Source organism: Neolamprologus multifasciatus, chromosome 19, assembly GCF_963576455.1.
Source record: "Neolamprologus multifasciatus chromosome 19, fNeoMul1.2, whole genome shotgun sequence".
NCBI lineage: Eukaryota > Metazoa > Chordata > Actinopteri > Cichliformes > Cichlidae > Neolamprologus > Neolamprologus multifasciatus.
Window position 1 is genome coordinate 13759856 of NC_140457.1, and position 20683 is coordinate 13780538.

The following is a 20683-nucleotide window of genomic DNA, read 5'->3' on the forward strand; positions in this document are numbered from 1 at the left end:
GCTGAAGAGAACCTGAAATTTCTTGAGAATTGGAGCAGTCAGACGAGCTTCACAAACAGTGTTAAATAGTGCGTCGTAATGGCAGGATTCTTTATTTCAAAAACAGCTGTGCACGCAGAACAGACAGAGACAATAAATAGAGACCAAAAGTTTTGAATACCTACTAAACTCAGGGCAAACGGAGTGATACAAAAGTTTCTGCTGACTTTTACACCCGTGGAGAGCAACATAAATACACATAAATGGCACATTGTCATGTGATTACACACTAAGAGTGAGAGGAGATTGATAGTAAAGGAAGATGAAATGCTATCCATTGGAAATAATCAATTATTCGCTTCTCTTAACTGGCTGAAATGTTCTTAAAATGAAATTAAAAGGTATTTGGTCTCACAAACTGTTATATTCAAATACACATTATGGAGGGACAAATACAGGTACACATCCTTCATTCATATCATGTAAGTGGCAGTTTGTTTGGCTGTTGAAGCATAAAGACAGTGTGGAAGTCTTACACAGCCTGCTGCCATCTGCAACATACATTTAAAAATACTGTCAGTATACTAAGCAGTCAGCTGAACGAAGATTGCAGTTAGAGAGGAGTTCAGTCCTCATTTGAACTACGTAAAGCTCAACTTAAAAGTCACTTTAAGCCAGTCCTAAAAAAAGATCACTGGCAGAAGCTGGAATGCAATGAATGCACAATATTAGTGCAGATGGCATACAGTTTTGGGAGGAAGAGTCCATGATGCACTGAGTTAGTGTGTGTAAAGCATGAAGGCATTCCCTTACATTATGAAGAATATTACTAAACAAGAAAAGGCAAGAACAGGTGTTATAGTACATCTAAAGTCCTTGAGAAGAGGAGAAAAGTATTGTTACATTAACCTTATAAAAAAAAGAAAACAGAAAAAGAAAAAAGTCAGTGGACTCCCAGAAAAAGGAAAAAACTAATTTTCAGATACACTTTGGTCCACAGTGTCTAACTATTCCGAACAATTATTAATCCTACATCTGTAACCAGCTTGTGAGCCTCACACACTTCTCTACGAGCCATAACAAATGTAACCTTGCATTTAAAAATGGAAAAAAAAATCAGAAAAAAAAAAAATCACACATTTCCAAATTATCAAAAGGAATACAAAACAGAAAAAAGATAATAAGTAAACAAGCAATTTGTATTTACATTACATACACGTTACGCAACAGAACTCATGTCGTTCATCCATGACAGTCACTTCTAATTCTGATAGTCACGTTGCTGTGTTTGCACCCCTCTGTCCTGTTTGTATGACGTCTGAAGGTTGGAAAGCGAGTCTGCCAGCTTTTAAAACCATTAGAGCCGCAGAATGAGAAAGAACGCGTGGTGTCTGGCTCCCTCTGGTGGAATTTTGGTGAAACGAGACGAGGGCCGCGGTGCTCAGAGGTTATCCCCTGGCTGATACTGAGGCTCAGTGGCAGTGAAGTAGTCCTCCAAAAAGGCTTGCAAGTACTCAAAGGTGGGCCTCTCCTCTGGGTCTTTCTTCCAGCACTGTAGCATTAGCTCATGCAGGGACGAGGGGCAGTCCTGGGGGCACGGCATCCGGTAGCCTCGCTCCACTTGCTCCAGCACCTCACGGTTGTTCATGCCTGAACAAAGGAGCACAGAGAGTGAGACTTTAGGGCTGTGCTGCCATCAAATCACCAAGTTTGTAAGCAATCTTTCTGTGCCGTTTCCATAAATTGCATTACTCTAGACTTTGCTTTTGAGTTTCAGTATCGTGGAACAGATTAGTAGATGACTTCCTGCACCTACTATTGGTTGCAATGTGACATTAAGATGGGGGTAATAGTCGATTAGCATAAAAATGTGAACAGTCAAGGCGGGAAAGAGCCTTCCATTTTGATCTGAACTGAAGAAATAGTGCTTATTAAGGTTAAAATGGAATTATAATGTCAGTGAAACTGGAACAATTCACATTCATTAGCTTGGAACATTTCTATGTATAATGCAAAATGCAGTGTGCATTATGCAACTAACTACTGCTTTTTTTTCCCTTTTAAATCATGCAAAGTCTCGTGTCACAGCCTGCATTAACTGAATGCAGCCATTTGATTGGTTTTGAGAGGTGATTACATAACCCACAAAGCTCAGCACTCTCACCTGGATAGGGCACTCTGCCCTTGGTCACCAGCTCTGTCAGCAGGATACCAAATGACCACACGTCTGACTTGATGGTGAATTTCCCGTAGAGGGCAGCCTCAGGAGCGGTCCACTTTATGGGAAACTTCGCACCTAAAATAAATTCAGGTGATATTAATTTCACAAGCATTCTCAAACTTTTATTATTTTGGTTCTGCATCCCTCCAGATATACACAAAGATACACAGCAGCAGCTTCCACCAAAACCTAAAGACTAAAGTAGGTCAGTCTTCACTGTACTGATTTTTTTTCCCTTCACTGATTTGATTAGTGCAGGCACATAAGGACATCATTACATCCCACCAGGGAAATAACGGAACCATTCCATTATCCATCTCCGTGTCAGTTTGCACTTGGCCCGAGTCGAGCAAGTAAACATTTCATTTCTACCAAATGAGTGACTGAACATGTTGACAGAGTGACTAACAGAGCTTGAAGTCCTCCTGGTGTGGTTCACATCTGACTCAGGGGGGAAACAACACTGGAGTGAATCAGGTTTTGGCTGCTTCCTTGTCATCCCTCAAACAATAATCGCAGCGGCATATTTTCGTGTAAAACAGGTGCCCTTTTAGGAGGTTTCAAGTCCGGCACCGTACCCCTGTATAAACACATCTTTGGTTGTCTCTGCACTAACCACACGTGCATCCGCTTTCAAGTGGTTCCATCAAGACAAATTCTTGGTCAAAAAGAAAAGCAGCATGCTCCAAGTGCTGCTCATGTTGTGACATGAGTCTGTCAGTAACAACATTTTAAGGTGAAGAGGTCAGGGGTCAACATCAGGAAAGTTTAAGTTTTGTATCCATGAAATTTATTTTGGTTAAAGCAATGTCCTCTGAAGTTACAGAAACACAAATGTGTGTGCGTTCGTATGTGAAACTGGATGGAATAAGCCCTTTTGCCAAGCCACCAACATTTTTCCTCTGATGGCAGTTTACAGGGAACTTAATGAATCCTACAGAAACAGAGTTAGACAAAACATGTGCAAGCTTCTAATCTTTTTCCCAGTAGTAGTCAATAATTGACCCGACTCACTGAAACATAAGAAATATAGTAGAAAACCACCACTGGATAACTTTGCTACTGAACAGACATTTCTCAAGCACGGTCTGTAGTCATATATTGTCTTTATTACAATGTCTAAGCAACATAAACACAAAGAAAGGTTAAGCGTGTACTCACACCAGGTGATCCATAGATCTTATCTTAGTTCATCAGCACATAGATCACAGGTGTGTGTGTTATGTCAGCATTTTCAAACATGACTGAATTATTACTCAATTCTGACACAAAATTTGCTGCTCATCTTTGAAAGTACACACAAATACAATTAAGTCTACATTTACAAGTTTTTTCAGTTGTGAAGTTTGTAACCTATGTTGCAGTTTCTGTACTGTGTGTTGTTGCAAAGTCATTTTAATTCACTTGTGGTTTAAACAAGCAGGAAGGCATTAGCGATGGATTCATGAAAATGTGTTGGAGTGAAGCCTACCTTGTCTTGCTGTGTATTCGTTGTCCTCAATGAGTCTAGCCAGACCAAAGTCAGCAATCTTGCACACCAGGCTGTCTCCGACTAGGATGTTGGCAGATCTTAGGTCTCTGTGGATGTAGTTCATCCTCTCGATATAAGCCATGCCCGCCGCCACCTGGGAAATTGAGGGTTTTTTCTCCTACTGAACATCATCTCAATGTATAGCTTCAAGGTCATTAAGTCTGTGCTAAGCAAGATTTACACAAATGTTATCACCCTAAAAAGTGGGACAGCAAAAGTGAAGCATCTCTCTAAACTGAAAACCCACAGATCTGCTTTATATACATTTACTTTCTCAGTAAACAACATGAATCACGTGGAATTTGTGCAAAGTGTGTGAAAAATTGGGAAATCACCAAAACAAAAGACTTTAAATGAGCAGTGCTGAGATTAAATGACTAAACTGGGAACAGTTGGAGATGATTAAAGTCAGTTAAGCTCTTAAAGGAAACATCTTTCCCTGGGAACATGTTTTCTGAGCATCAAGATTTTCACACCTGAGCCGCCATGTCCACTAGATTTGGCAGTTTGAGGCCTCGACCTTCGCCATCCTTCAGGAAATCAAGCAAACTCCCTGAAAAGATAAGAAAAAAAAATACAGTCAGGATATCAGGCTTTTGTTTTCTTGGGCTGCCACATCATTACAAGCATCACATTGTGCTAATGTTGCATCAGTTCTGGGATTTCTGCCTAGAATGTTACATCTTAGTGAGATGTTTGTTAGGTATTGCTGTGGTAACTGAAAATCTGTTTTTCCATCGCAAATGCATCCTGCCCAACAGTCACAATGTGAAATAAACTTCAATTGCTATACAGCAAACTGGGAGACATACTCTACATCCTATGCAAATATATATATATATATATTATGCAACCTTATTTAGGTGCATGCATGAATGCATGTATGCAATGATGACACTGTTAAAGCAGCCTCTACCTTTGCTCATATACTCTGTGACTATATAGATGGGTTCCTCGGACACCACAGCATAGAGCTGCACCAGCTTATCGTGTCGGAGCTTCTTCATTATCTGAGCTTCCTCCAGGAAGGACTCAGGTGACATCGTGCCGGGCTTAAGAGTCTTCACTGCCACCTTGGTGGTGCCATTCCACGTACCTGAGAAGAAAGACCCCAAAATGTGACATTCAGTCTAATTAAAAGAAAAAATGAACAGGCCATGCTTCTTTTAACTTAATCTGTAGAACACATAACTAGAAACAAATACTCCCTGAAAGTTGCATTAAGTGTATCAGAGTATGACATAACAGATTGTAATTAAAACTGAGGTTTGCATGTATTTTCTGGGTTTGCTTCAGGCGCTCCAACAGTCCAAATACATGCACTGGCTGTCTCTCTCTGTACAAAGAGTGCACACCGCCTATCACCCAGTCACAGCTGGGACAGACTCCAAGCTTCCTCGTTAACCTGAGTTGGTTAAGCGGTTAAGAGCGTGCACACATGGATACATTTTTTTTAAATGGGAGAAATGAATCAAAATGTTATTTTAATGCTGATGAATTAGATAAAGCTAGAAATAATCGAATGACTTGCTTTTGTTTTTCCCAGGGTTCCCAGGGTTTAACAACCCAAGCCCTCCCCAAAATCTTAAATCCACTCAGAAATCACAACAAGTTCAAAAATGGCGTTCTAGTCAAAATGGAATTTTTGGAATTTGAGGAATAAGATACACACCCATCCAGACTTCTCCAAACTGGCCATTGCCGAGGCGTTTAATAAGCTGCAGCGACTCCCGCGGGATCTCCCACACGTCTTTGGTTTTGACAGACAGGTCGGTCAGACGAGGCATGCCTTTGTGGCACGGCACGATCAGTCTGCAGCACAGGCCTGCAGCCCTGGCTGAAATAACCGTGCAATTTGGGGTCACATGAGAAATGTGGAAGTGTAAAAGAAGAAGAAAAAAAAATCCCACACACAATATACCATTAAGATGTTTTTGTACACACTGAGCAGCAGAGTCTCACCCGAGTAGTGCTGCACTAGCTGCTGGAGTGTCTCAAACTGGGCTCTGGTGGTGATGTAGTATCCTCCATTATCCAGTTTGCGGATTTTATAGTGTTTAACGTGATCTCCCTTCACGTCATCCCAGTCCTGGATGGAGAGAGAGTAGGCTCCTAGAACAGATTGGTTGTGATGTTATTTTAAGTTATTCAATCTTTAGTCTGACGACTTATTCTAGGTTTATCCATAAATAATTTGCTTCTACTTACTTTCACTTTAATGTGCTCCTTTACTTATGTACAAACACCTGTCAGCTTTCCTAAAGTTTAAAAGCATTCAAACAGTCACCATCTTGTTTTGAGTACCTTTAGTTGTTTCGCTCTCACGGATCAGGAAAGTGCCTCTGGCGTTGCTGTTGGAGAGTAGTTGCCTCTCTGCGTCCTTTCGACCCAATTTACCAAAATACCAGCTGAAGGAAGGAGGAGAAATGGAAAAAAAGAAGTGGGAAATTTGTTTTCAGTGCTTTCCTAAATATTCTATTTGTACTGTGCATGCAACCATGTCACATCTAACAAAGGCAATGAGCTGACTTCTGAAATATTTATGGTCTCTGGTGATGAAGCTGCCGTGCCTTGGAGACCCGTGGAGGCTGTGTGTGAGAGCGTGTGCTCAAATGAAAAAGTTTCACTCACTCCTCGGCTTGGATGGAGTCCACGGGAGCTACGTAATTGCTGGGAATGTATCCAGTTCCACCTGTAGTGAGAGAACGAGCCTCCCACCAGTCTCCCTCGCTGAAAAATGAGAGGGTGGGTTTAACAGAGAGCTAGATCACCATTTACTCATCGTGTAAACAAACAGAGTGGATGCACTACATTTAAGGAAATAAACGCACTGTTCTTAATACTCTGAATGCTGTTGTTTTAGTGCAAATCTAAGACAAAGCAGTTGTAATGTAGAGACCCCCGTGTATGACCACCCTTATGTGATTCAACCATTCTGAAATTAAAATTATAAACTCAATTTTTGAATTCATAAATTTGACTACAGCTGAAGCGCTTCATTCGCAACTATGATTTGAGTGCTTTATAGTTTTCAGGACAACGTTCGGACAGTCTGTTCATTTGTCGCCACAAATGCGCTTCTTATATCCCAAATAATATCCAGTGGGAATCACCTCCAACCTTGTGCAAATATATATTATTTATATATAAATATGTAAATGTTCTAGCAATAGCTTGTTGGTTCCCCTTTGTTATAGACCATTTCCTGGTTTAAAAAAAGAAGAAAAAAAGAATTACACTCATTGGAACTTTATTAGATACACCTTTCAACTGCTTTCTATCACACATATTTAATCAGTGAATCACATTGCAGCAACTCAGTGCATTTAGGCATGTAGACGTGGTCAAGACGACTTGCTGAAGCTCAAACTGAGCATCAGAACGGGGAGGAAAGGGGATTTAAGTGACGCTGAACGAGGCATGGTTGCTGGTGTCAGTTTCCCGCACAACCAGGATTTACAGAGAATGGTTTGAATGGGAAAATGCCTTGTTGATGCCAGAGGTCAGAAGAGAAGGGACAGACATCTGGTGTAAACAACGCGGATCTACTTTAGGTTAGTGGTGGGCTAGTGTTTAGGCTCCTAAACACTAAATGCGCATTGTTTAAGCGCCATATTTGACATGCTGCTTTTAGCAGGATAATGTCTGGTGTCACAAAGCTCATATCACCTCAAACTGGCTCTCGAACACGAGTTCACTGTTCTCAAATAGCCTCCACGGTCACCACATCTCAGTCCAATATAGCACCTTTGGGATGTGGTATAATGGGAAATTCACATCATGGATGTGCAGCCAACAAATCTGCAAGAACTGTGTCATGCTGTCATGTCAATATGGACCAAAGTCTCACTTTGATGAATCTATGTCACAGTGAACTAAAGCAGTTCTGAAGGTGTACCTAATGAAGTGGCTGGTGAGTGTATGTTTCCAGCAGGACCTCCCATTCTGTTTGGAGTTAGGGACTGAAGTTTGACTGTCATGAGTAGCTGAGATAACTGGTTGGATTTAGGGGAAATGCTTGGTTTGGATTCAGCGAAAGAGAAAACACAAAATGACAGGGAGACAGAACAGAGGCTCTCATATGTCAGTCAGCATTTACCATGGGAAACGCCCACTCACAGCCCGCAAATATGTCTGACTGCTTAATTCTCCTATAAAGATGTGATAAAGCAACAAAAATCACTGTAGTTACACAAAAAGTGAGGAGAATTCAAGAACCTCACAGACCCGGTTGAGTCTGTCAGATTGGTGCTGGTGTAACATTTGTTACAGACGGACCAGAGAAGGAAAACACAACCACCACCCTTTTGGTGCTGTCATGCAGATGTTTTCACACTTACGTGCTGTTGAGGATCTGGAACCTCTCCCCTTTTCTGAAGCTGAGGTCATCCTCGGTCCTGGCTTCATAATCATAAAGGGCCACAAAGAGAGTCACCCCTGCCGCAAAACAAAAATGTTGCATGTGGCTGAAATATTATGGTGGTGGGTTTTTCATTCCATTTTTACTGTAGGGTTCGGTCATCTGTCTAACACATGGGGCTTATGTAACGGCAATAAATATTACTGCCTTCTTTGTTTATTCTTTACACCCCATCTGCTGCATTATTTTCACCTTAGAAACAAAACAAATTAAAAAAATATATTCCAGATCATTTCATGTCCAAATACACACAATCTACTCTTTTATCTTTCCAAACATCTCACTAGCAGTGCTAACTTAAAAAGAATTGTGGGAGTTTTTCGCTTATAGAAATTTTAAATAAAAGCAACAATTTGGAGACTCTTGAGATGTTTCAGCGCAGTTTGTGATTTATGGTGATGTTTTACTTTTAAGGACTTGTGTGAGACTTTTTATTTTTTTCAAATAAAGTAAAACATTCATATTAAAAAGCTAATTGCTACAAGTGTGACGCAAAGCTTAGTTTACAGAAGCAAACTCTTTGCCACTAACTGATTTGGATTTATGTCCTGATACCTTAATGACAGCTGTATGATCTCAGTTTAACAAGAAAGGAGCACTTAGTCTCTAAAAAGGCAAAAAATATAATAAAAAAAAGTTGGTGGGGTAAGAAAGATTTCACAAAAACAACATTTGTTATTAACTGACTTGTGATACCTACTTAACATAAAACTGCAGACCTAACGAGCAAATATAGAAACTCCTTGGTGCTATCATGGTCTAGATGAGGGAAGCCAATCAAAAATCTGCCAGTATCTGTTAATAAGCCTAAAACTGTAAGTGTTCATTTTCTGATTTGATCTAAATCCTCCAAGCTGCAATCCTAATGTCGACCAAATCTGCACACTGTCCGAAATGTTGAGGTCATTGCAGATCAGATCAAGTTTCTGCTCTACATCTGTTATAGTTTCAGTTTCTTGCCCCTCAAGTCTTCACTGTACAAATTAGACATGCATTTTATTTCACATTCCCCCTCTTAGAGTAGTTTCTTGTTCATGCGAGCTGGTGACGGCAATTTCAAAGATGTTGGTTTTATTCAACCACAAAAAGGGTTCAAAGTACGTCACAGACATCAAAGCAAGGATGGTGGAAATTTATAAATCGGATGATATGAAGCTTTCAAATTTTGAGCAAAAGAGTGTAAAGCTCATTTCTCCCCATTTGAAGCGCTATTCAGCAAAAAGTCTGCTCTCTGTCATTGTTCTTCACAGAGAACTGGTCATAATTTAGGGCATTTCTATTCATTTTGAGGCTCTACTACACACAAGAGAAGGCTCACTTATTCATTTAGTAAACGCCACACAAGCCACGAACCTCACCCGTTATTTAAGTTGAGCCTGTAATTCTGAGAACAGAAAGCTGACAAGCCAACATAAGCTGCTTTTTTTGTTAAACATCTATATTCACAGGCCATACACTTGTTAATGCAAATCTCTAATCAGCCAGTCACATGGCAGTAACTATGCATTTAGGCATGTACGCATGGTCAAGATGACCTGCTGAAGTACAAACTGAAGGGTCATTTAAGTGACTTTGACTTTAAGTGACTTTGAATACGACACGGTGGTTGGCGCCAGATGGGCTGGACACAGCGTTTCAGAAACAGCTGACCTGATGGGATTTTCCCCACACAACCATCTCTAGGGTTTGCAGAGAATGGCCCGGAAAAGAGAAAATATACAGTGAGTGTCAGTTCTCGGGGTGAAAATGTCTTGATGATGCCAGAGGTCAGAGGAGAACAGCCAGACTGCTTTGAGCTGACGAGAAAACAGCAGTAACTCATAAAGCCACCTGGCTCTGTGAGCACACAACAACATGAAAGAATGGATCCATCCTACCAGGTAGCTAGCAGCCTTCAAGAGATTTTAGACAGTTTAAATTAGACATTTTATTTCTCCTTTAATTACTCTATTTGTAATTTGACCCGTTACTTAACAGCATGTAAGTTTATCTTCCAACAGGGTACTCAGTGAATTTATTCCTGGCAACCAAATTCAAATTAATATTTTTTTAAACTATCATTTTTAAAATGTGATATTTTCTATTCATGTATTTTTCAGGTTCAAATTATTTTCAAATTGTACAAATTTTCCGTTTATTTGCAGTTTTTATGCACATTAGCCCTTTCAAAGGTGACAAATATCTTTAAGACATGTAAAGTAGCTCACATGCATTCGCAGTCTAATCTCCGTTTAATATTACCTGTGCCTCCCCGAGACCGCAGGGTCCCAGACTGCGAGGACGTGTGGACTCCTCCGAACACAGTGACTCCCTGCGAGGCTGCGCTGTGGAAGTTGTTGTAGTTGGGAATGGTGGTGACCCCAAAGCTGGGGTAGTGCTGCGGAGTGGGGTCGGACCCATAGCGGTAGCCCGAGTTGTGCGAAAGGCTGGTCTCCCGGTCATCAGTGAGTTTTGCTGCTTCTTTATCCTTACATTGGACACAGCCCATTCTCTACTGTCTGTGGGTGGAGAGAGAAAGAGAGCGAGATGGAATTAGCACTTAGGTAAAATAATAGCTCAAAAGCCGTCTCCACTGGGGAAATTATGATTCAATATTCCCATTATTTCAGAGCTTCCTTTGAGAGCTCCACAGAGTCTTCTGAAAAATCTTTCAATTAGGCTGAAATTAAACACGACGCTTTAAAAGATGCATTACTAATTAAATGGAGGAACACAATGCACCACAGCTGTATGTGCTCGGTAAATATGACCGCTGCATATGTACGCTCGCATTAATGCTTTATGCTGAGAATATCCAGTTAAACTGGCCATAAAACAATTTAATGGCCCTACTTATCACAGTTTACTTTTCCATCTGATTGCATAACCACACTGAGGAGAAGAGTCTACACCGAGCCACTGACTTTACAAGTGAGCATATACTTTATTTTTGTTTGCTTTACAAGGAGCCACGCACACGCGTGCTGATGGAACATTTGTCCTCACTAAAGCAAAGATAAACCAGTTTTTGAAATGAGGGACAGCCTGCTTTCTGCTTTGTCAATTAAAAAGAGCCTTACCGTCTTTGCAGACCCAGTTAAGTTAATGAACATTGCAGCTCGCCGTGTCCCACTCCCCAACCCCCCCCCTTTAAGCCCTGGAAGCTTGTGAAACCGGTTCAGCATGTCTAAGAAGAGGGCCCCGGCAGCACCGCTGTCTTTCAACGGCATAAGCAGGCAGCTGACTTGAGAGGCAGCTAATTGGAAACATACTTGTTTACAGTGTCGCTGAATGGAGAGAGGTGGTGTTCGGAACAAAAGTCAACACTGCAACAGATCGAGGACAAGGTGCCCAGTGCTCTTTACCCCAGCTGTATAACCCCCCAAAAAGCACAATCTGCCTTTATACACCAGGTAATGCTGCTAATATTGGAAAATAAGCACGTCTTTCTAAGGAAACTATTTTCCAAGCAGAAAACAAGCAGGAACCACAGGGTTGTTTTTGAAGGACTGGTGCTTAATGCTTACAAGCAAAGCTACACAGTATAAGATCAAAGCCCTTCAGGCCTGTTTTACATTTACTAGCAAGAAACTTTAATGCCTGCACAGGCAAAAAGTGCAAACAGATGTGTCACTTGCTGCACAGTGGGAGGAAATGCTGCAGAATGTAACAAGTCAAGCACTATATGTAGATGAGGAGAAAATGCATGAACGTATCAGATGAATGGGAAATAATGCCCTCTTTGAGAAGAGGTCACATGATGGTGCAGTGTCAAAATCTTGAAATGATTACTGTTGTTGCAAAGTTGCAAAGATTATGGCAAAACACCAAAAGTGGTTTTCAAGTGTAAGTTGTTGTAAAGCTGCTATAAACCCATCAATGCTTATCTATTATACTTCAGAGAGAGCAGTTTGGTCCAGAAGAAGCTAAGCCTGAGGTCAGATTTCTCTGAAAGATCACGTTACATCTGATGATTAACCAGCTAGAAAAACTAATTCTGCTGCATAAAATTGTATTCAGTCATTCATTCATTCGACAAGAAAAATCCTTGCTGTGTTGCCTGTATGGAAAAAGTACCAAGAGGGACTCTGACACCAAAAACTGAATTTTCCTTCTGTGTACAGGATTTCATTATTGCCACACTATACAGCTTCGCTCCAGTTTGCATAAGAAACAAAAGGACGTAACTGCTGCAGAGAGACCGACATCACTGTGATTCATTACTGCCAATAAAACCCCATAAAATACGCAGAAGAAGAAACGAGCCCAGCAGCAGCATTACAGTATAAGCTCTGACCGAAGCAGAGACCGCAGACAGAAATACAAGAAGCACGGCTGCTGTTGCGTCTCCAATAATCCTTCAGATATAAAATAATCTGTTTTGACATCTATATTTATATCTCCAATCTTCTGGTATTTACAGCACGTTGCTCTAAAGTACAGCTGATATATTTAAATGTAAAAGTCCTTTATATGAATGGTTCGCTATTTCTAATAAGCAAATGCATAAGATTAGTCAAAAGAGAACTTAACCAACCCTGAACAAATCAAAGCAATATTCAAAGCGAATATGTGGACCTTTCAGTGCTTCCACACTTGGTTTTGCTGTTTGTTTTATCTTTTTTTGCTGGACAAAGCAAGTAAATGAAGACTTCAGGATGTTGTGATGGGTATTTTCTGACTTTTTAATCAACATCTGAGAACTGATATAAAACAAAAAGGGGATCCGCTCTAACAATTCACTGAGGAGAAGAAGCTGCAGTACTACAAACACAGCAGAATGAATTGATTTTCCACAGTTGAGTTCAAAACGTGTCTTTTCAACATGTTGCAGTGATTTCATAAGTATTGGGACAGCTGACAGTAACCAAAGACGGCCTCCAAACCAAGTTAACACTGGGTGGTGATGAGTGTGAATTCATCAGGGCACAAAATTGTATGAAAGAAAAAAGGAGGACTGGGACATATCGTGATTTTAGTCCAATTAAAACAATTAAAAAAAAAAATAAAGAAAATAAAGAAAACCACATATCCAGTACTGTCACTCGGCTTGGGACATTACAGTATTTATTTGGCCAGGAAAGCTATGAATGTACAGTTATGTGAAAACCTTTTGTCCATATAACTGAAGCATTCAGGTGTGTGGGTAATGCAATGCCACAGTGGACGTCCAGTAAATTCAGCCCAAGGTCAGACTCTTCAATGGTCGGAGAAACTGCAAAAAAAACCCCAAAAGACTCTGCAGGCCTCAGTTAGCTATTAAATATTAAAGTTCATGACTGTAAAGTTAGAAAAAGACTGAATGAGTATGGCTTGTTTGGAAGGGTTGCCAGGAAAAAGCCTCTTCTCTCTAAAAAGGACATGACAACACAGCTTACGTTTGCAAAGTTGAATCTGAACAAACTACAAAATGTCTAGAACAGAAGTGGCCTCAGAAGTGGTCTCATCTGTCTAAAGGACAGTAGAGATGTTTGGCTATAACACACAGAGCCATGTTTGGAGATACAAGGCGTACCAGCACAAACACCAACTGTCAAGCACGGTGGGGGAGGGGGGATGATTTGGGCTTGTTTTGCAGCCAGAGGACCTGGGCACCTTGCAGTCACTGACTCGACCATGAACTTCTCTGCATATCAAAGTATTCTAAAGTTAAATGTGAGGCCATCTGTCTGACAGCTAAAGCTTGGCCATTTGGGTCAAAGTGTTGTAATGGCCCAGTCGAAGTCCAGACCTCAGTCCGACTGAAATGCCGTGGTGGGACCTTGAGGCAGCTGAGCATAAACAAATGTCTAAAAACCTCAATGAACTGAACCATCTTTGAAAAGAAAATTGAGCAAAAGTTCCACCACAATGATGTAAGAAAGTGAGTCATACAGAAAATGTCTGCTTCAAGTTATAACTTACTATATTTAACAAGAACGTGCCCGAAGTCCACGCGTGTAAGGACTGGGATTGAGTTCTCAGCTGTGGGCTGGCAATGCCCTCGAATGACAGAGGTGACCTGAGGTAGTCAGGCATTGAAAATAAAAATAAATTCTTATGAATACACAACAGAGAGAAAAACAATATCAAGGCCACGAATCTGAACTTCCCATAGTTACTGCATTTCTTTACTCACCTTCCCGTCGATACAAAAACCTCTAAACGTGGGGTTAATAAGACTAACGTTTGACATCATTGGCGGAGAACTGCTATAGCACCAGAATATATTAACTGAGCAGGTAAAGTCTGATTTCTGGTGGATTTTCTCTTCAACTCAAGTGATTGAAATAGCACTGCCTCCACTCCTGCAGGGATCAGAGTAAATGAGGGGAAATCTCATGTCGTTGTGCTGCCTGTGGGGATTATGAAAATCTTGCTCTTCAAGTTAAAAAGACTAGGGACTACTGTAGCTTTAGCATACATTTACCATTCAGCTGCACAGAATCTATAACATTTTGCCTCAATAGAATATTCATACATGTTCCCTGTGTGATCTTTTTATAGCACAGTGTGTATTTGTAAACATTAAATCATGTCTGTGTTGCGATTCCAATTAATAATCTTATATTTACAAGATAAAGATTCCTTTAGATGAGTCGGTGAATCAGCAGCTTTTCACATTTACACGGTAATTTAATACGTTTTACGAGCGTTCATCATAGATACATTTCTGCTCTCCGGTTACACACGAGTCAACACTACGTATGAGATCACAACATAAGTTTTAGATTGGTGCTCTCGCTGCATTTCATCATGGTGGAGATGGACACAGACACACGCAAGTCTACTTGATGCCTGACCTGCAGCACAAACCCCCCACACCAAACCAGCAGATGATGGCGTCAAAGCCTCGGGGCTTGTTCCCTTTCACGGCACAGCCTGGGTATTGCATGACCACCTCAGCCTCTGCAATAGCAATCATCACGCTATTTTCAGACCCAAATGAGCAGCTCGCTGTAGAGAGAGTGACAATGGCGTGATCAGGAAGGTCCTTCGGGGACAAGATTGCAATGTGTTGTAAGAGTTAATTCAAAAGCTAAAGAGAAGGAAAAGGTGAGAGGCCTCAAGTTTTTCACCAAAAATGTGTTAAAACTCTGCGTTTCATTTGCTACATACCATTTACCATCAGCTGTAAATTGGACTGAAACCAACTCTTTTTAGAGCAAGCCTCAAGTGGACAATGTATAAATTGCAGTTTTCTGCTGTTGGTGTTTTTGGTTTAATTTTCACAAAATCTGTGTTAAAATGTTGAGTTTTTTTTTTTTTTTTTTTAAAAGAAACTGACCATAAATGAGGTGTTCATGGAACATATGTAAACTAAAACATCTAAAAATGTGAGGAATTTTAGGAATATCTGTGAATATCGCTGCAGGACACCCTCTGCAGTGACTTCCATCATGCCTACCACCACAGGTAAATCCACAACCTGTTTTTGCTTACTAAACCTAAACTGTGCCAAATGCACCACTGAACAAGCTGTTTTTTTTGAATGGGTACCGAACGCACAGCAACGGGGTCAGCTTTACTTTATCTGTCACAACCGCTCGGCTCAACTGGAAATTAATTTACCCAAATGACAGCCTTTATTTTGATGCCGCACAAGCTTGAGTGTTAATCATCCATAACAACAGTCATAGCGCTGGAGGCCATAATGAGATAGTGGGTCATTTGGAGTAAAGCTGCAATCAATATACTATATTAAAAGAACAGACATGTCAGGGTCGCACAGTCTAACTGATGGATTTACCAGGAGAGACTCAGTCAGGCCTGAAAAACAAATATATCTGCAGTCTGATTTGTGTTACCGGCAAGAAAAAAAAAGATAATTGGATGTGTAAGACTAAAAAAAGACTGACATTCCCTAAACAGCAACAATTATTTCATTAAGAATTCCGTAAGAATGAGTGTAACATCTGCAGCTTCTAAAAAGGGAACATCTGACGATTTTCTAAGTGTTACAAGATTATGAAATATGTATCTATCTGTGCATAACTTTGAGCTCAGGGAAAGTATGTAACATTATGTGCAACTGACTCTGACTCCAACAACTCCTTCAATCATTTCATCATTTTAAGTAATTTTTATGTTTTTAGATTTTTCTTAAAATGCTTTAACCTTATTAATCTCTCTCTCTCTCTGGAGATCAATAAAGTCTTAATGCTTCAATATAAAATAATCATACAAGTCTGCAGAGTAATTGCTACATGTGAACCTAATGGTAACAAGTTTACAAGATATTATTTCAGCTTAGAAAAACAAATTGAAACGTGGCTTTGACTAATAAACTGTGGAAATTATGGTCAATTGAGCATTACATCTAGCAATGTTGTGATAATTTAACCTCTACGAACTTACAAATCTCTCCAGAATACAGTCTTTCCTCAGTCTATTTTGCAATTCAACACATCTTCTTAAAAGGTATCCTGTTTAATTTGAAGTGTGGGGGTCCCTTTACACTCAGATCACTGACAAGGCACAAAACAAGGTCAAACTTCCCACATGCCTCCCACTGGCATCGCACTCACTGTGACCTTATTCAACTCCATAATTCAACGTTCTGATCATAGAACAAAGACGAGACCAACGAACCAACAGAGGGTCTTTTTTTTTATCTTTTAAAAAGCTGTGTGACATTTGAATGCACGTGAAACCCACTGTTATGTTTGCTGGATTTGGTACAACGCTGACAATCTCCTCCTTATGGCTGCCATTCTCTGAATAGTTACAACATTTGCTTGTGTCAGACAACCGAGTTCATTCAGTGTATCAACAACGAGACAATGGCCACTTTTCACTCTGCTACAAGATTATGAGCACAATGAAACACTGTTAAAGCTTTCAAAGCATTCTTCGTGTGCTGAATGAACAGAGCTAGTTATAAAACACGCAGCTGAGATTCATACAGTACGTGCGTGTGGGTTTAAGCCTAGCTGTGTTTTACTGTCACAGCGTCTATACTTGAGCTTCTTGAGTCATGTTGTTAAATCACCGATCCCATTGTGTATGTCTATTCAGTCAGCGAGACCAGTGCAGACTAGGTGAACACTTTCCAAACAGGAAAAAAGTATTATCCAGATACCAGAGCAGATTCTTGCTGCTTCTGCCTGACAGTCTGAACTGAGGGTTTAAATGATTCTTTCCAAATCTTGTGCCAGTGGAGGGTAATGGTCGACGCAAGAATCCAGTGGAAATCATGATGAGGTGGGTTTACAGGAACGGAGGATGGAAGGTTTCTGGCAGAACTAAAAATCGCACTTGAGTTGATGGAAAGTGTAAAACACTGGCACGAGCCACATAGCGCACAAGTGCTGGACGCAGATCTACAACGATAAGCCAATTAGCAGAAGCAAAAAAAACAAAACAAAAAAAAACCCCCAAAAAAACAAACAAAAAACTTGCAACTTGTTTGATTTATTTATATTATTAATAAAAAATGCTAAAAATATGTGGCTGTTTTACACTTTTCATTAATTTAGTGTCCAAAACATCAGAATACAATAAAATATACCCACTGCAATTTCCATCTATGAAACCTGATTTTTTTCAGACCCCCAAACAACTAGGTCTTCCTAAATATTTAGAATAATGGAAAATGGTCACATTTTAGAAACTAAAAAAATATCCTCAGATGTGGCTTAATGATGATTTTACAGTTAAGTGCTAATTTATTTTCTGCTGCTTGGCAGATTAATTTTACAATGATAATCATCACAGTAGATGTCAAAACAAACCAACACCTTCCAAAAATCTTAAAAACCAGCAAAATGGTCTTAAACTAAAGTTATCAACTGAACCTTATTTTGAAAAGCATGTGCATTTCTTTATAACTTATTTCAGGTTTGGCAGATTATGCGCCAGCAGGTTGAACTGTATAAGGGAGAGAGAGAGCCTAAAGGGGGAAAAGTGCACGGTCCGTGAAGCACAACATCCAACTCCTTTCATTCAAATTTAATACATACCATGCACACCAATTGTGCACTCATTCATAGGCAGGCTGAACTCAGGCCTTCAGGGAGCTGACTGAACAATTTACCAACCAAAACAATAACTGCTGACTAACTTATTGCACACGGGTAACAGTGGGGTTAGCTCACACATATCATCCCCAGTGTTTCCTCACAAGATGGATGGCTGCACCTCCAGACACATGAGATAACCCGACTGGAACAGCTTTAATTGGATGCTTAGCAGCGTGGCAATGCAATTAACTCAAAGCATATGATAATTCCTGTGGAGGTAAACAATTAAGAGGCTGTCCGAAGGCCAGCCTGGCGTTTATTAGGTGTGTGTGTGTGTGCGTGGCCTTAGTGGTCAGCTCTGTTCTGCAGCGCATCCATCCCTGCTGCAACACAAGAGCCCCCTCTCCAGAATCACTGCAAAACATCATCCACAGTCACCATCACCGCTCTCCCAGTCTTTTCCTCAGCGAGGGCAATGTTTACGCAAACCACACAAAGCCAGCCCTCCGAGGAAGACTCGGAGTAAAGACTGGCGTGACTGCAGCCACTCAAAATGTGTTATTTATCTCATCTGCTACCTCTGCCTCTCTCCCTCTCGAGATAAATTCAACTCGCTTTCCACAGCGCAAAATAGGGGACAAGGCTGGCGCACCAATTGAAATTCAACAGAAGAAAAAGAAAAGCGTGCTCACCGCAGAAAAATCAAATTAATCCATCGGAGTTTCCAGAGGGAGCTTCGTGGAGGAAATTCGCGGTCGTCTTTCTTCTCTGTCAGTGTTTTTCCTCCGCACAGACAGAGAATAGCGGTGGGAGACCCGTCCCTGCCGATACAGGAGCTCCTGTCGCCGCCGTGTGTACGGATGATGACGAAGGCGCAGGGGGTCAAGTTCACCACAGTAAAACTGCAGCTTCCGCCAAGTACTATCAAAATAAATCTCCTGGTTGGCAAAGCTTTTTGTAAAAATCGATATTGCACGAAAGCAACGCTAAAAGGCATGTTTGTGGAACCAAAGTTAATTCAAGGTATTTCAATATTTAGTAGTTCCACTACTTCTTATCGCTTTCAACAATAATAAGCCACTAAAATACTTATTTAGAAAAGTAACCTGCTAGGGTGGTTTTATTTTGGACAGCATATGGTGTTTTATTGTTGGGTCTGTCTCTGGTTGTCTTGACGCAGATGTTATTGCGTACGCTTGATGCGGATCCACACCGACTATAGCTTCGACTGACACCGCTTTCCTCCAATGAGAGATTACAATGTGTGGCCGGGCACCTCCTCCTCTTTGGAGTGTGACTGAAAAACAGGGCAAGGTTGGCAAATTCTCTGTTTTTGTTCAAGTAACGTAGAGCTCTGTTTAGTGGCTTATTGCGCCTTTTAGAGCGAGTAAGACACAGATGCACAGATATGATGCAAAATGAAATTTAACACATCTGTAGCGTTTTTATTTATTGAAATAATTAAAGGGATCAGTGCAATTAAATTATATAAATACAATTATATATAGTTTGCATGAGTTTTTTGTTTGAAAGACTTAAAAATATTTGTATAGTGTTAATATAGTGTTGATATTTTTAAAATTATTTTGATGAATATCAGACAGAGAGCATACAGTACACACATAAAAATGTGTTTTTCTTCTGTTGTGATAATGACACACCAGCAAAATTTCAGCATTGATTGGGAATGTTTTGTGAAAATTAAACATGCAATGAAGACAGTAGTCATTCAGAATTGACCACTGATGCTTTAGTAATGAATCCCAATGCTGACAGAGGTCAGCATTTACTTTGCATTCCTTCAGTTTCAGACTTGTTAACCCATTCAGTCCCAACACTATGAGCAAGCACTTGGCGAGAGTGGGAAGGAAAACTCCCTTTTAACAGAAAGAAACCTCCAGCAGAACCAGGGTCAGGGAGGAGCAGCCGTCTGTCTCGACCAATTGGGGTTGAGAAGAAGAGACAGGACAGAAGAAACACAGTGATAATGTATAGTGTCACATGCTTTGCTGCGTCAAACATTTCAGAACAGAAAAGGTTAGTGAAGCATACAAATATAAAAATTAAAGATTCAAGAGTGCTTTTTTCGTTACTGTGAAAAAAAAGAAGAGAAAAAAGAAAACATTCTGTACGCTACCTAAAAATTAGGTCTATACAAAAGACAGATTAAAACACCTATTCATCCAAAACACACACATACAAACAACTGTATGTCCAGATGAACAGAATGAGCTTTTTGGGACATCAGACATTCATCCACTGGGTTGTGAAACTTCAGGCTATCTTCAGGCTACCTCTGCCGTAAGTTTTACCCTTATATGCAATCTAATCAAGATGTGTGAAATTCCTTTTAGTTCCTTGTCCAAATACAATCCAATCTGTACAATCCAAGTGGATGATAACAGAAAAACGATTCCCCTAAATAATTTTATCTACACATACACCATGCTCCCTTTTCTTTAAGTACAAGTGCTGTTCAGCCCTTTGCCAAGGCGGGTCTGGCCAACAGTTCCTATGTTTAACATCTATAGTCTAAATCAATCACATGACTTCTATAAAAGGTTTTAAAATGATCACAGTGACAATGTTACACTGAATATTGCACTTGAAGG

General features: G+C 40.4%; 1 protein-coding gene across 1 annotated transcript; it reads right to left on the reverse strand.

Annotated features, from left to right (window-relative positions):
- Window positions 1-66: 66 nt before the first annotated feature.
- fyna (FYN proto-oncogene, Src family tyrosine kinase a) lies at window positions 67-18946 on the reverse strand. Its single transcript, XM_085142288.1, has 12 exons — window positions 18764-18946; window positions 10393-10649; window positions 8072-8168; window positions 6363-6461; window positions 6036-6139; window positions 5694-5843; window positions 5404-5568; window positions 4648-4827; window positions 4208-4284; window positions 3672-3825; window positions 2144-2275; window positions 67-1629 (listed from the first exon to the last, which is right to left on the reverse strand). The coding sequence occupies exons 2-12, from the start codon at window positions 10637-10639 to the stop codon at window positions 1421-1423; spliced, it is 1614 nt and encodes a 537-aa protein (XP_084998414.1). The 5' UTR covers window positions 10640-10649; window positions 18764-18946; the 3' UTR covers window positions 67-1420.
- Between the last annotated feature and the right edge of the window lie 1737 nt (window positions 18947-20683).

Excerpts from the sequence above, each read along its gene's own strand:
- fyna (XM_085142288.1), bottom strand. The coding sequence starts at position 10,639 with ATGGGCTGTGTCCAATGTAAGGATAAAGAAGCAGCAAAACTCACTGAT. Across the intron at positions 4,828-5,403 it reads GTTTGGAGAAGTCTGGATGG|GTACGTGGAATGGCACCACC; the intron begins GTGTGTATCTTA and ends CTTTCTTCTCAG. Across the intron at positions 1,630-2,143 it reads GGGCAGAGTGCCCTATCCAG|GCATGAACAACCGTGAGGTG; the intron begins GTGAGAGTGCTG and ends TCCTTTGTTCAG.